The sequence below is a fragment of the Nymphalis io genome, chromosome 9, assembly GCF_905147045.1.
Source record: "Nymphalis io chromosome 9, ilAglIoxx1.1, whole genome shotgun sequence".
In the NCBI taxonomy this organism is placed as follows: Eukaryota; Metazoa; Arthropoda; class Insecta; order Lepidoptera; family Nymphalidae; genus Nymphalis; species Nymphalis io.
The window spans coordinates 5,846,861-5,864,078 of NC_065896.1; the positions used below are offsets into that span (position 1 = coordinate 5,846,861).

General features: G+C 30.4%; 1 protein-coding gene across 1 annotated transcript; it reads right to left on the reverse strand.

Annotated features, from left to right (window-relative positions):
• Nucleotides 1–690: 690 nt before the first annotated feature.
• LOC126770787 (putative inorganic phosphate cotransporter) lies at nt 691–16,031 on the reverse strand. Its single transcript, XM_050490348.1, has 10 exons — nt 15,878–16,031; nt 15,171–15,342; nt 9,883–10,082; nt 9,374–9,610; nt 9,043–9,252; nt 8,400–8,567; nt 4,159–4,375; nt 3,533–3,654; nt 2,191–2,307; nt 691–1,833 (listed from the first exon to the last, which is right to left on the reverse strand). Exons 2-10 carry the CDS (start codon nt 15,268–15,270, stop codon nt 1,606–1,608), a joined length of 1,599 nt encoding a protein of 532 aa, XP_050346305.1. The 5' UTR covers nt 15,271–15,342; nt 15,878–16,031; the 3' UTR covers nt 691–1,605.
• Nucleotides 16,032–17,218: the final 1,187 nt, after the last annotated feature.

The following is a 17,218-nucleotide window of genomic DNA, read 5'->3' on the forward strand; positions in this document are numbered from 1 at the left end:
TCAAAGTTTATTTATAATTTAATTACATCAAATGGAAACTATATCATCTTTCAAACTGAAATATTTGAGAGTGGTACTAAGATGTAACCGATTTTATTTATCATTTGTGTAATCAATTGTTTACACAAGATAATTGTTTTATGCTGAAAAGTTATAATTTATGTTTAGAAGACTGATAATTTTAACTATTATTGCTACAGTGTTTTAGCTAAATAATTAACGTAAGCATCGTGCAAATACCTACATGCCGCAGTTCCGCTAATACGCAGTGCAGTGGTGTGAATCATTAAGCTCTAAAACGGAAGACGCGTTTCCCTATTACATACAGTAACAGCCTGTTAATGTCCCACTGCTGGGCTAAGGCCCCCTCTCCCTTTTGAGGAGAAGGTTTGGAGCTTATTCCACCACGCTGCTCCAATGCGGGTTGGTAGAATACACATGTGGCAGAATTTCAATGAAATTAGGCACATGCAGGTTTCCTCACGATATTTTCCTTCACCGTCAAGCACGAGATGAATTATTAACACAAATTAAGCACATGAAAATTCAGTGGTGAAAACTGACGATCATCGGTTAAGATTCACGCGTTCTAACCACTAGACCATGTGCTATTACATGTACTTATTATTTTTCATTTTATCCATATCGAAGCATATCTTAACAATAAATAAAACGATTTCTTCTTCCATATATTTTATTTTTTAAAATTCTCTCTCACTTTAATATTATGTACATAATTATTCAGATATTATCTACATTACACCAGGAGTATTTAAGACATTATACCTTGGACATGTAACCGGTTTTTGAAAGGCCATTTAACTTAAAAATACAAATTAATTATTGATTAAATCCAAAATATATTTCGATACAGATTAGGTAGTAACTAAATTATATTTCCATAAATTATATACAATTAATATTTATACATATATTTTTAGAATTTCTGACATTAAATATATTGACTCTTGATTAATCTAATTAAAAAAAAGAACTATGATTAGTATTATATATTGGGATTGGAAAAGAAATGCAAATTTATGTTATTTTATTTATTTATTTAAATTATATTCCCTATCAGATATTAAATATGTCTTGGAGTATCATTGCCTAATGTATTGTCAATCGAATATTGTAAAACTAAGCTAAAAAAGTATAAGATTTAAATGACTGTACGATTATAATACGTAGCCTTAAAAATGTTGATCAGCGTTAATACAATGTGATACTGTTTGATTTGTCAAAAACCGGTCGTAATGTTTTAACACTTTACTGTCATCAATGAAATCCTGACTAGCAAATACTATTTAACCTTAATTGATATTTGTACTGCTTTTATATGTATCAGCTCATTGTTTAAATATATAAAAAAATAACTCTTTATTCAAAGCATCGGTGGTATTGTCGACAAAATTAATTTGACGTAATTTTTTTATTCCCAAAATTTTGAAGTGTAGAATTTCTTAGATCCTACCATCTTCAGAAAAACAAATGAAATAAGTGAATAACGTACACGAGAAGCATCTTCGGATGGTTGTACTTAAAAATATTTGATAATTAAGTAACTATGATATGTCACGTGTTTTATATAGTAAATATTTAAGTCTAAAACGCGTCGTCTGATGCCTTTTTACTAGATAATCTGACTGACTCGGGTTGTTCCGGCTCGTCAGGTATGAGGGGTCCATGTTTCCAGCCTGGTGGGTAACCGAATTTGCGAACATCATCCCACCATTGTTGTTCACCGTCTGCCCAGATACAGTAAACCACGTTGGTTCCCACTAGCACCGCAAAGCACACCCAGAATGCCACGCGCCATTGTACCAGAGTTGACTGTAAAAATTACATACACACAACTTGTTAGACTATAGAACTTATGTCATTAAAACAATAATTAAAAGACAAAAATATTTAATTTTTTTAACGTTTTGTTTTGCGTAAAAATGTTTTCATCCATTTTTTTTTACTTTCAGGCCTTATAATATTCTTATTATGTAAAAAATTATCACAGTTCACAAGTAACTTATTACATAGTCTGAAATCTTTAAATAAGAATTAAAAAACAATATTTCGTAAGGCTTTTATTTTACAGACAAGAAAGTTCAAATCAAGAATTAAAAGAATAAAAGAATAAAACGTTCCAGCGTCGTTATTATTAAAATACAATCTAAATATAGATGTGATACTTACGTCAGGTGTCAATAACCCAATAAGGTACGGTGTCACAATTCCCGCGAAGGTAGATGTTGTATTGACGAGCGATGTGAGCGAACCGGCATAATTCGGCGCGAGATCCAACGCGTTCACCTACGCAGATATTACATATATTATTAACTAGCGTCGCCCGCGTGTGAGGGTCAGGTGTCCTTTTGTGTACCCCTGAGAACGTGTATGCGAAATTTAATGATGATCAGTTAAATAGACATAAACAAAGAACTAAATAAACTTTTACATTTGTAATAGGATGTAATATAGTTAGGATAAAAGTTTCCTGTTGCCGAAGCAATATAATTTCCGGCTGGGTAGAATAGAGCCTCGTCATTTTAACCCGTGTGTGTTGTAAAAGTTGACTTTGAGAAACTTTTTGTTTTAAACGAGTATATTCGGCCACGGTTTGGTCTTCGGACAGCGGATACAACGGAAAAACAAAAGCATTCCTAAGGGTTAGCGTCTGGCAAGCGGCCGGTATTAAAAGTTTGCCAAATTATTTTTCTAGCAATCTTTTAACATATATTACGTCGACCGCAAAAAGGGTAAGCAATTGACGAATAGTGATATCCGATATTTATAAAATGTATCGAAACAAAAATAAAAGAATTCGTTTTAGCAAACTAAATAGGTGCGAAATACTTGAAATGTTTGAACTAATACTACTTAAAGTAAAACATTCTGAGTTTGAAATAGATTGACTATACGTCAGCATTATAAGTTAATATAACTAACTAATCATATAACATATTTGTGAATAAAATAGTAAATACATGAGTTCGTGCATATGTGCGCTATTATATTTCGTGCATATCGATCGAAAATTACACATGACATGACTGGAGAAAGATTAGGTGCATGTGTTTTCGAGGGAAGGGAATTTTAACACTACCAACTTTCTAAGACCGACCTACTGGGATGTTGGATGATGGATGAGAATTAATCTATAAAAACATATGTTGTATAAACTCAATCATATATCAATAATGTATACACTAGTAAACGTCATGTCGTAATACAATCCTATGGGATTGCATGACCCGAAAGAGTTTAGGCGCAGGAACTGAACGATATTACGTACTTTCGAGGTACAGGAGTGTATACACTTCCAACTTCAAGACTCAAAACCTCAATAACTTTTTTAACGACCCGACTGGGGATTTGAACCTAGGACCTCGGGATTTGCGGCCTCATATCTGGTCACTAGACCAAAGAGGCAGTCAGTAGGCATTATAGTGACAGTTCAATATGCATTGAATCGATCAATGCATATTAAACAGTTTTGGGTCAATCTGTACATACATATATATATATACATTATTACCTTCATTCCACTGTAAAATCCTCCCATGAGAGCCATAGAGAGAATGAAATAAACCATTGCAGCGACACGGTCACATCCGGCGTAGGATGCTAGAATAATACAAATTGCGGGTCCAGTCGCGGCTGAAATTATAAATTTAAATTTCGATTACATTAAGTTATTATATATTACATTAATTTTAGTTGTCTATTTGACCATCCGCCTATCTTTTTAATAAAATAAAACAAAATATTTATTATTTATGGGTATACTTTAAACCTTCTCCGTAAGCCAATTTGTTTATTGGTGAAACAGATACAATCTCCCCATAGACGTTTTTAAGATAGGCGCGAAAAGTTGTAGAAGGCGACTTTAATAATTAAATGTAATGGAAATAGATTCTAGACCCCGTCAATTTATTGCCTGGGATAATTGGAATATAATTGCCGTTTGACGGTATGATAACTAAAAAAATTACAATCTTGTACAAATTCCTACTATCAGTGCCCTTAATAATCATATAAACACATTAAATACATTTTGCATTATAAAAAACAATCACACACACACACACACACACACACACATAAACATAAAGTCACTTAGCCATATAACTTTAAGTTATTACGTTATTTAAAGCAACAAACCTATAGTAGTGTGAATGATTCTTCCAGTTTTAATCGTATGCCAGCCTTTCTTGATACAAAAATCACAAACGAAGCCAAATACGAAAGAGGAAACCCACATAGCTATATAAGGTAACGCAGTAAGGGTTCCTGTTGTTGCAATATTGAATTTGAGCACATCATGAGAGTACTTCGGTAAATCTGTCACCATTGTGTAGTATCCCCAGTCGTGGCCAACCTGAAATGATTTTATTACTAATAAATTTAACAAATGAACCCACGAAGTTTTTAAAAATGGAAGGTGATATAAATTTATCTTTTACAACCGTGAACACCTCAAGTCGATTTCTATTATTGACTTGAGTGTAATTTATTAGTTTCACTCTGCTGTGTTAATGAATAATTTATATTTTTTTGAATGTTCTATGTAATTTATCTTCGGAAAACACGACATTATAGTTATTTATGTATGTAAAATATAGATTTATTACGTTAATAATTTTTTTTAACATTTTTAATTGTGTTATGTGGCCAGGAGAACCATCATCCAAAGATTGAATGGGTTTAATTTCGCGCAAGAGCCACTTCGTTTTCACGTCTATATATATTTTTAATTAATCTCGTGTCCAGAGGTAAAAGAAAGAATTGCGGCTCCCTATGGAATAGTGTGAAATAAGCAACTGGCCTTGTTTTTAGCAGTCGACATTGCAAAAAGATTTTATATCGTGTAATATACCTTCCAGATAGAAACGACTCACTAGGTAGATTTTTCAATAAAATAATACTTGAAAGGTTACGAAACTATTTTCATACTGTTATAAAATCTATTATATGTGACTACAATTTATTGAAGCTATCTAGTTGAAAGTAAATTCGATATTTTTGATTTATGGTTTCAATTACTTGGCTGCCAAAATGTTCCAGATAGCATCAATATCGCTGGGAAAAATACTAGAATTTTTATCTCACTTTATTTCAAACCAATAACGTATATTAGACAAAAACAGTTACTATATTATATTTTTTCTTTACAGATTATATTTTTTTCAAACACTTAAGTTATCAGTTTTGCTAATGTTTAATTGATTGTTTCGATATACATATGTATATCGACAACTGTTGATATATTTATTGAAATTATTCGCATTTGGCCGTGTTGTTTCCGGCAATATAGAATAGAGCTAGCCCATTTAAACGCGTGCATGCCATAATAGAGGCCTAAGGCCATGCATCAATCAATCATCTAATAATAACAGCATTACAGCATTTTTTTTTTTTTTTATAGAATAGGAAGGCGGACGAGCATATGGGCCACCTGATGGTAAGTGGTCACCAACGCTCTTAGACATTGGCATTGTAAGAAATGTCAACCGTCGCTTACATATCCAATGCGCCACCAACCTTGGGAACTAAGATTTTATGTCCCTTGTGCCTGTAATTACACTGGCTCACTCACCCTTCAAACCGGAACACAACAATATCAAGTATTGCTGTTTTGCGGTAGAATATCTGATGAGTGGGTGGTACCTACCCAGACGAGCTTACACAAAGCCCTACCACCAGTATTTGCTGCATTAGCTGCTCAACAACCCCTATGGCATCAAGTCTGCTAAATTATTTTCCTTACAGTATTATATAATTGTGCCGACCCTAAATATGTTGGGAAAAGGGTAAGCGAACAAAATAACAATTGAACGTATACTAACTCAAAGCTCTTCCGTCATTTGTATAATCGTCGACAGTATAATAAACTTATTTTATTTAAAAAAAATTAACATGAAATTTAAACTAGCTACCCTTATATAAATAGCTAAATTTTTTAAAGGTTTTTCTTGATGGTTCTATTTTATAAGCCAGATTCCGATAATTAAAATCCCGAAATTAAATCCGATAAATATTTTATTTATTAATTCTTCATATTTAGAAGATAAACATAACACCTTTATGAAACAATAATAATAAAGCTACTGTTACAGACTATCCTCATATTATTGTATACAAGTGTGCGCACAGCGTAGCTGTACTATCTATTAACTCACTTTAGAACTACTCTAATAGTTAAATGGGACGAAAATACAACTTGACCGGAGAGAGATCAGGTGCAGAACTAATGGCTTTACAGGAGACCCTGTATTATTTCAACCTTCTTAACTTCAAGCAGCTACGGAGAATTCTTTGTTAATCCAGTGACCTTTATTTGTAAGTGCCGGGATTTTAATTATCGGAATCTGGCTTATAAATTAGAACCATAAAGACATTTAAGACCTTTAATAAATTTAGCTAGCTATATAAGGCTAGTTAATTAAAGTTTTCATCTCTATATAAATCTAAATACTTCTGTGACAAGGTGAATACCCGCTAGCTTATACTATATTGCGAAACCGAGCAAAGCGTGTATTATGTAAATTGCTTCGTTCTTTTGCTCGCTTTGTGTTTTATTGAACACTGCGAAAAAATATAGTGGTACATATAATATTATTTTAGTCACTTATTTATTTCCAACCATTTTTCATAGAAATATATTATGGTGATATCATTTTTTGTAACGTAACCTTACGTCATTTTTACAATATAATAACATAAAAACTAATTTTTTTTAGAGAATTTTTTTCTTATTGTTAATCAACATCCAACAATACAATTTTATTAACGCTTTTAATTTTATTTCAATACTAAATTATGACAATCGAAAAACATATACAAAACATTTAACCGGATTTAACCAGTATACATTATACTGACTAGATTAAACCAGTATACATTATAGTGACTTCAAAACCCTTGGCACTTAAAATATCGTCGTGCAACTAATGTGCATACAATATACAAACCAAGGTCTGTCAAGCTATAAAAATCATTACGTAATCCCCGTAATAAGCTGGCGAATTAACATCAAAATAAAACCTTTGTATCTGAATATAAAGCCGTGTGTGAAACGCTTTTAGAATATATAATGAGGCCCTATAAATAAATAGTTTTAAATAGGTAATCACTATTTCAAGACTATCTAGCGGAGTGATCTCTTGAATTATTTTTACTTCCCTTGTAATTATTAGCTTTAAAATAATATATGAATTAGAACATATATGAAATTTCATTTTAGGCGAAGAACTACAGCCTTTAAGTGCTTCTCAATGGAATGTTAAAAATGACAACTTTTAAATTTCGATATGGTATTGAAAACAATATTCTACTGGCTCTACCCAGGGTTTGAATGCAGGACCTAGAGGTATGCCTACCGAGCCTTATTACCTAGTCACTAGAACAGCGAGGCAGTCAAGTTTTAAAGAGAATAATTTAACTATTAATCCCAGTATTCTACGGTTTGAATGAATGAAGATCACTTTTAAGGATAAGTCCGTAAAAAATAAATTAAATATTAAATATTAAACTATATAAAATAACTAACACACTAAATATTCACAATATCTTTTTGGTTACTTCTCAATTTGGTTTCTTAATAACACATTAAACAACGAAATAGAGTTAAACTTATGTATGTCAATACACTAAAAATACTATAAACATACTCGTTTTCAATTGACTGTACTTACTCGTACAACTGTCAACACGACTGTACATGACCGCAAGCAAATAAGCGAAATATGTGAAAATTACAATGCTTAGTTCAACGAGCTTCGAGCATACAAAACTTTTGAATTGCAAAGTTCGGTAAAGACTAAAACAAACGTACAAGCGTGGATATTGTATAACAGAAGTAATTCCTAAGCAAAATACAGCCGTATTAAATCCCTATACCACACCTTAAACGTACGTGTTTAATTTTTAAACAAAGCAAAATATATTTAAAAGCTTTAAGTTAGAATTCAAAATGGTTTGTTCATTGGAAATAACAACACTTTTGCATTCTAAACTATTCGTATGTGAAGGAATTTACTAAGATGATGATGAAGACTTTATGTTTATTTTGTTATGAATGGTTATATTAGGCATCAAATGTAATCCAACTGGCATTACAATGTTTCATTAAACATTAAATTACGAAGTTTTTATTTTATTTATGGCAGATGAAGTTAAAAAAAGAATAACGACTTATTGCTCCGTATTATGTTTACATGTGTACCATAATGAAATCCATAAATACCTGAACTCTATATAAAAGAGACGACCACAAAAACACTAATAAAATAGTTGTGTAATAAGCGTCATATTAAATAAAAAATTAGGTATCAGTGCGTTAGAGAAAAAAGAAAATATTTGCAATAAAATATTTCATGTAAAAATAGAATAAGATATCTTACAGCGGCCCATACGAGCGCCCATACTGAAGCTGATCGTAATATTCCTTTCCAAGGTACAGGATCCTTTGTTGTAATATTTTCTGCTGTCGTGACGTTTTTATTTAAATAATTCAGTTCCTTCTTTGATATATAGGGATGGGTGTTTGGTGTACTGTAGCACAGGAGACTCTAAAAAATATTTTGATTTTTTATAAATAATAATTTCTACTTATAATTAAGCTATATATTTTTTTCTAAAGGACTTTTATAAAAAAAATTAATATTGTAGTTTTAATATCGCTGAATAAAGTACTAATATTTATTAATATAGGAATGAAGGCAGCGGCTAAAGGTTAGTAAATTTTAAATAAAGCTCGTTCAAGCCATAATTCACTGAGTTCTGCAAGTTGTAAGTTTGTGCTTAGAGTTCATGTTGAATTTGGCAGCGAGGGAATATATCGCAAGAATAATGAGGTATAAGAGGAATGAGAGGAATGTTTTAAATTGTTTTCAATTTTAAACATTACAATGTTTTTAAATTTAAACATATTTCCTCAGTAATCAAATATATAAAACATTACCCACATAATATACTGATTATAAATGATTTATTATTTATTCAGGTATATATTGAATCACAGAAAACCGCATTTGTTAAACTTACCCACAATGTAAACCATAGAAGGCCGAACCCACCAAAGAAATAAAATACATACGCCCAGTCTCTACCATCAGATAATAAAACGCCAGACATAAAAGAGCCGAAAATATTTCCTATTTGAGCTCCTCCAAACACTAACGCCCCTTGAAAAGATCTTTCGTGTGGTGGCACCCACCTTGCCAACATTATCATGAGAGCCGGCATCGTTGGACCCTGTAAAAGTAAATATTTATTTTGTAAAGAATAATTATATTTTAATTTAGCAAATTAAACTTTTCTCTTTGACAAAATACGATTGATTATCAATATCTGAAATTTAAAACAGTAAATTTACCTCTCCCATTCCTTGCAGAACACGTAGAATGAAGAGCCAAGTGGCACCCCCTGCCCTAATGACGATTGGCGTTAGGAATGTGAAGAGGGCAGTGCTAAGTAGACCAATTCCCAAGGTCCATTTACCTCCAAATTTTTCTGCCAAATAACCACCGGGTACTTGAGTAGCGGCGTAGCCATAGTAGAACCCACTCAGGATAAGTCCTTGTGTTTTCTCATCCCAGTCAAATGTTGCGTACTGCAAAGCAATATAAAAGCGGTATAAATAACAGTTTGACATTTTCTTGCTTTTTATTAAATTTTCAGTTTTATTTCTAAGCGTTTATCGGAATTTGCAGACAGTTTGCCCATAAGTATTTTAAATAAAGCTTTGACTTAGTAAGTATTGACTTGCTTAAAAAAATAATCTACATTATAATATTTGCCTCATAGTATGTTTCAAAAACAATACAGTCCAAAAAGTTCTTTAAGAGGGCCATTTACTTTATTTAAAACAAAGTTATCGCTTACTGGTCGTAGAATAGTTGTTGCATTTCCGCCAACTTCTTCGTCACTAGGACAGGCATTTGGATCAAAGTGTTCCATTCCATTTTTCGTTCTATTGACCATCTGTGTTATGGCTAAATTAAGACAAACTCTCATTGTATAGGCATTGCATACACCTAGGAGTCCCATCACTCCTAGAATATAACGCTGTGGTATGATGCAACCTGAAAATTATTTCGTAATATGTTTTTTATTAATTATTTATATATTTTGAATAACCATTTTTTTTTTCAAAAATGGTAACTTTGAAATGAAGTGAATAAATATACTAATATCACATAGAAGTATGTTTTGTTTGTGTGATTTTTTTTGGATTGATGCAAAACTACTTATTCAATTGATTTGAAATTATATTGATATACAATTTGTTTTATATCAATTTTAAATTTACTTATATAAAATTGTATACTTCTATATCCTAAATTGTTCGATAGATTAGTCGGAAAGAAAACTGTCTGACCGTACGCTTTCCAAGCGAATGCTGTCAAAAGTATAAAACATACACGAGATTCTATAAGAGTTTTGTCTCTGAAAATTGCAACAAAATACGTATGTTACGGGTAATTAGTTTTTGTTTTCGCCTATTCATGCATACAGATTAGTTGAATTGACTTTATCGTTTATATTCTGTAGGTACGAGTGTGTTATTTTCATTGGAATTATATAATTATTTATTACTATTGTTTATTGAGTGTTGATATGTAAGTTTATTAAAAATATTAGGTTTTATGTCGAATCTTAGTACTAAGATAACTGTTTAAAACATTTTTTATCTCATTCTAATTAAAAATATATTTTACATTTTGCTTTTGCCATTAATTCTCTCGCATACAATTCGCATAATGTTAGTTTATATGAGTGTGTGTGTGTAAGGAATTTAACGATCAATTTGCGCATTCAATTATAAAAGTACATTAAAATTTAGTCATATTTATTTCTAATGTACATAAAAATATGTTTGTGTTTAAAGATTACATTAAAAGTAAAAGTTATTAAATTGTTTTTTTCATAAATACTCGATGAAATATATTAGAATCAAATCTATTTTATTCAGTTTCATTACATAATTGTTAATGTGATGTATATATAATATAGGTAAGAATACATCCTTCCTTTATATACTATGATCTTGATAAGATAATTTACAACATTGATAAGCCTTTGATTTGAACCGCGAACGTCCGTTTGCAACTGATATCACGTTATCTAAACATCATATCAATACAAACATGGCACATTTTCATCTCGCAACCAAACAATATATTACAAAACTTAAATAAATAGCTAACAAACAATGATATGATGAAAGCGAGATGGCCTAGTGGTAAGAACGGGTGAATCTTAACCGATGATCGTGGGTTTAGACCCGGGCAAGCACCACTGAATTTTCATGTGCTTAATTTGTTATTATAATTTATCTCGTGTTTGACGGTGAAGGAAAACATCGTGAGGAAATCTGCGTGAGTCTAATTTCACTGAAACTTTGCCACATGTATATTCCACCAATCCGCATTAGAGCAGCGTGGTGAAATAAGCACCAAACCTTCTCCTAAAAAGGGAGAGGAGGCTTAGCCCAGCAGTGGGACATTCACAGACTGTTACTGTAAACAATGATATATACATATACTTATCGTAAATCGTTAAACCTGTATCATTTTTAACGCACAGCCGAAACGATTGAATCTAGAAAGCTTTTAGGAAATTTTAATTTTAAGAGTGTAATAGGGAGGATTACACATATTATATAATAATGTCCTTCTGTCAAGTCAGTAACTTTTTTATTAGTCTGGATTCAGACATCAAAATATCTTTTTTCTTTGTTTTATGTTAATATCAGATTTTTTGGTATTTATTATATAATTCTAAGAAGAACTTTACATTTACTTACAATTTTTATTAATCATTTTATAATTATATTTATTGTAAATAACTTTGAAATTTCCAGTTCAGTATAACCAGATACATTGAATTGAATGAATTGCCAATGAAAAGAGCTGTACAATATCGATAAGTTTTATCAGTTCAACTAGGTAACTTCAGTTTTATTGGCAATGAAAAATGTCTGGTTGTGGAACTGGAACAATATCGAATAGTGGATTGTATACTATAGCTACTTATTTTTATCTCTACTTTACGACAGCTAGATAGAAGGTTATCACCCACAAAAACTAATCTAAATAAAAACAAATAATTATTATTTGTAACTTATTTATTCTTTTATGTAAGTAATCGTATTTTATTATTTTTTAAGAATATTAATAATATCCATTTCAAGGAATTACTAATATTCCTATTTACTGCTCCAATTAAGAGTAAAGCTTGTATTTGGAGCGGAATGACAATAGTAGTCGGAATCGAACCTGCGAGTTTTACATCCTTTGGCCGCATATATACCATTGCGCTATTGAAGCTTTATTATATCTTATTTAGTGGAAAAGCGATCAAGATACCACATAATTATATGGTAGTTATATTTGTATTCTTGTTATTGTTATCAGCCTAAGTGTCGAGTATTGAACTCTGAACAAATTTTTCACTTAAGTAATTATAAAAATATATATAATACCGATCACGATAGCTTAGGTGTTTAATAAGAACATTATTATTTTTTATTAAAAAAAGTTCTGGCACCCGATCGCAGCACCAAGGTCCAATCTAAACCATTAAAAACATAAAAAAAATATCAATATCGGTTCAGCCGTTTTGGAGTTCAGTGACATGCACACATGCAAAAGAATTATATAAATAAATTGAATTGAATTGTATTATAAATTTTATATATATGTAATATTTTATATATATAAATATAAATTTTATATTTTAGAGATATCGCGTTGTAATAGTTGAATAATTAAACACCAATGTTAAAGGCCAGGGTTTCGGTAGATAATCATTTAATTTGAAACTGAACATGTACGCATTATTATTTATATAAGACGAATTATTACCATCTACATGTTTAAGCTGCTTAATTTGGATAAATACGTTTGGTAATTGTTTCAAAAATTAGGACGCTTATAAAATTTTTCATTAAATGTGCTATCCACTTATTTTTTAAATCGGGTTGGTCGATTCTGATATTACTGAGCATATACTAATATTTTAAATAAAGTCGTTCATAGTTTAAATCGGTAGAAATATTAAATAATGCTTAAATATTCTAGAAATTTCTATGCGTGGTTACTCACACGTTTTTTATCTTTACTCCAATGCCCTTATATACAAGAAGTTGATTGACAGTGATTTTCTTCGTAAGCCTTAACCTTGAACTACTGATAAAGTACGATGAGAGCTCGCCCTATTTAAGATATGTAATAAAATAGATAGAACTCGTAAATACACTATGACATTTTACGTACACTTTATGAGGACGATATTCTCCTGATGTCGGCCATTTTCAACATAGATTAGCAATCTGCGTATTTAAGATTATATTGCATTAGCGTTTGTACAAATATGCGTACACTCTCTATTCTCTTACTTTTATTTTCCACGGGGATAACAGTTCGATACAAGCAGAGAATAGATTTACTTAATAGTGTTATTTCTATGGGACGAAAGTGTAAAACTGCAAGGTTACTACTAAAAATATCTAGATACAAACAATAATATTATATATTTTAGCCCGAAACGGGATTCGAATTTAGTCGCTGAAAAGGTTAGTCCTGTAGTGACTACAACGAGTAACTTTATCATAAAAAATACATAATTTTTACAACTCAATTATCATATACATTAAATGACATGGATATCAATACATTTACTTTAATATTTCATCATGAATATAATACAACACGCTTCGCTCGGCCAAGTCAATTATGTGATCAAGTGTTTTTTTTTTTATGAAACAATAAGTTTGTTTCAGAAATAATTATGAATATTTAAGTAATTTTATTACATATTACACAAAACAGGTAGTATATAAATATTACTAGCCTGTCAATTTTATTATAATCGTGGCGGGATAAAATAAACTCCAATCATAGGATGTCAAACATAAAAAGTTTCATCAAAAACGGTTCAGTAGTTTTTGCGTGATCTTTGAACCGACAAACAGTGTCAAAGTGTCAAGTTGTCAAAACCTAATTAGATATTTATTAAACGTGTAAAACGTCGAAAGAGGAATATGTAAGAACTTAAGAACTTTCATTTCGTATCGTATTTGTGAATTGTTGGAATCTGACAAACGGTGAATACGTTATTTTGTTTTTTGTAAATGTTATTATAACAGTCAATATGTGATATGCGATCACTTTCTGATATCGATCGTTATCTGCTTTGAGTTTCGAGTTTGTTCTTACAGAATAAAGAATGATCATTACAATCACAACACATTATTTACACAACTTACTTTATCATTCATATTCAGATATACGTTTCTCAATTTAGAATAGCTTAGGACTTTATGAGAGAGAAACTTAGTTCAAAAAATAAATCCAACCTTGAAATAAAATTTTAATTAGTAAATGCTAGATTTTCTATTATTATATTATAGTACAAAATCAATAATTATTTGAAATCAACATAAGAAACGTATGCGTACGTACATATATATGTATGGTAGCATAAGTAAGATGCTTAGCAAGATATCTTAAATACGGGTAAATACCGGGTTTTTGACATGGTTAGTCCTTACTCTAGTAGGGACTAAACCTTCTTTTTATGATACCATATGACCATATTCAAGGTCACTGTCATCGCTTACCACCAGCTGGCCCATATACATATCTACCGCTCGTTTATATACTTATTTTACTAACATATCATCTAAATAACATATAATAATTGCAAATATAATTTCACTATTATAATATAATATATTTTACTGATAAGAGAACATTATTAGTTTTAAGCTAATCACGATTAAATAGACTACAGCTATGAGTGGATTTAAACGAGATATATCTGGTGAACCGATTTGTCACGCCTAAGTTACAATCGATGAATCGTTTGTGAAAATTTCGTAACAGTCAGTTTAAATACACGAGATAACTTTTTAATTGAATTGCAAAAATTCTATTACCGAATCATGTAGTTCTAAATATTAAACAATAAGTGTTAGTACTTCGAAACGTATTCCCGTGTGAAAGGTCAGTGAGCCAGTGTAATTGTAGAGACATAACAGTTAAAATCCCGCGGTTCGCTGCACAATGACATTGCAAGGCACGTCTAGTGTTACTTAAAATAGAGGTGACCTCTTTAAGTTGATCATATTTTGTTTTATTATTTACTTTAAGTAAATATATACTTACATGATCGTAGTGTTCGTGTTAGGGCAGTGTCTTTCCTCTTCGGTGTCTGAGTTTTCAGGCCAAGCAAATTATGCGCCTGCACTTGATTTAACTCGTCCATATTTTTTATTTAAAAAAAAAAACTCAATAAATGTCCTTGAAAACTTTTCCTAATATCGTATTCGATTTATCACTGAAAAACCACAACATACATGTATCAATTAAAATGGACGTGTTTTGTTCGAATCACATATTTACATTGTGTATTTTTTATTCAGTTGTTGGTATACTTTATCATTTAGAATAACAGTCAATGCATTTTTTATAACTGTAACACATACGCGGTATGTTATTAATTGCTTTAATGAATTAATACAAAATATATATTTCTTTATATGTTTCATTATGATATGCCAATAATTTTAAACGCAGTTATAACTTCAGCATATACACTTATTTTTTTTAATATACTTACACACAGACATTAATTTAATCATACCTTCACTGTTTTTTTGTTCTTAATAAAAAATTTAAATTTATTTACATTATATAATTTTATTACGAACGACGCATTTAATTTTATTAAAAAAATAATAAATTAAATTAAAAGTTATTTGATGATTTAATTGAAAATAAAAAGAAGCGATTGCAGTTTTAAGTAACTTTAGAAATTATTATAATATTAAATGAAATTGTCACTTTTAGTTCGAGATTATTTATTCATTTACCTCAATATTGAACACAATTGTTAATCAACATTAATTTACATTGTGGTTTTAATTCAAAAACACATCACATTCACGTCACGAGAACAATGTATATGACAGTCTGTCATGTGTTCGCAATCTCTATCAATGTCTAACGAAGCTTGCGTACGCGCGTATCGCTAGAGCACATGGCGAATATTGTCATAGCTCTTAGGCCGATTACCCACGCTAAAACCGACTTCATAGGTTGTCGGCCTTGAGTCGAGTCCATCGTTTACCCGGTACGAGAACCGATACCAGTTACAGTATAATAAGCAAATAGTGAAAATGATACGACAATCTGGTACATGATTGCGGCCTGTGAATACGTTTTGAATCATTCGAATTTCGAATCAACAATGCGAAAATCGTTTGTTAACGAAGATACATGTAAAGCTAAGTCCTTTAAAATGTTAGTATGAAGCTTAAACTATTCTAAATGTTTTTAAACAAATTAACGTTGTGAATTAATTTAACCAAATATAAATGTGATATAATTTACGATCAACAAATTATCTATAAGTTTAATTTAAGTAAAACATTTAAATGTGATTTTTATTACAAGTTATTTTTCTTTAGTAAATAAAATAACAATACTTATATAACGTGATAATAAAATGAGGCCATAAACATGTGAATGAGATATTTTTGCTTAATATCGTGTCCTTATTTTGATAGAATTAGTTAATTATTTTGACTGTTTATTTTTCTCTTTACTTTCTATGGTTACGTTTAATGTATCGCTGTTATTATATCTTGTGTAAGTTGCAAACAAAGACAAAAATACATATATAATGCTATATATATTTGATAAAGCTATATCTTTTCTCGTTTTTTTTATCTCAATAATACTAACTATGCTGAAATGAAAACATACGAAAGTTTAATAATATGCCAATTTATAATTTTTAAATATTTTTTACATTTCGTACAAATTTTTTGTTATAGCTTTCAATGTTATGAGAGAAAATATATGATTTAGGTGGCGAAAGAAAGCTATTTGCCGAACGTTAGCAAAACTGACAAATTTTCCAAGATTTTGACCAGCTTGATTTCAAAAATATTAATATAACTGTATTTTAAATATAAAAAAGAACGTCTTTTATTTTGTTTAATAAAAAAAACAAATGTATGTGAAACAAATAAACATATGATATATGTGCTCGATTTATTTGTGACGTAATTTATTAATAAACGTTTATTTTTAATAAATAAATTTACGTAACACAACAAATACAGAGCCTTAACAAACCGGGTCACTGAGGTCTTGATAACGATATTGTTCTATAGGAAATAGAAATTATAAGTAATAAATGATTTCCT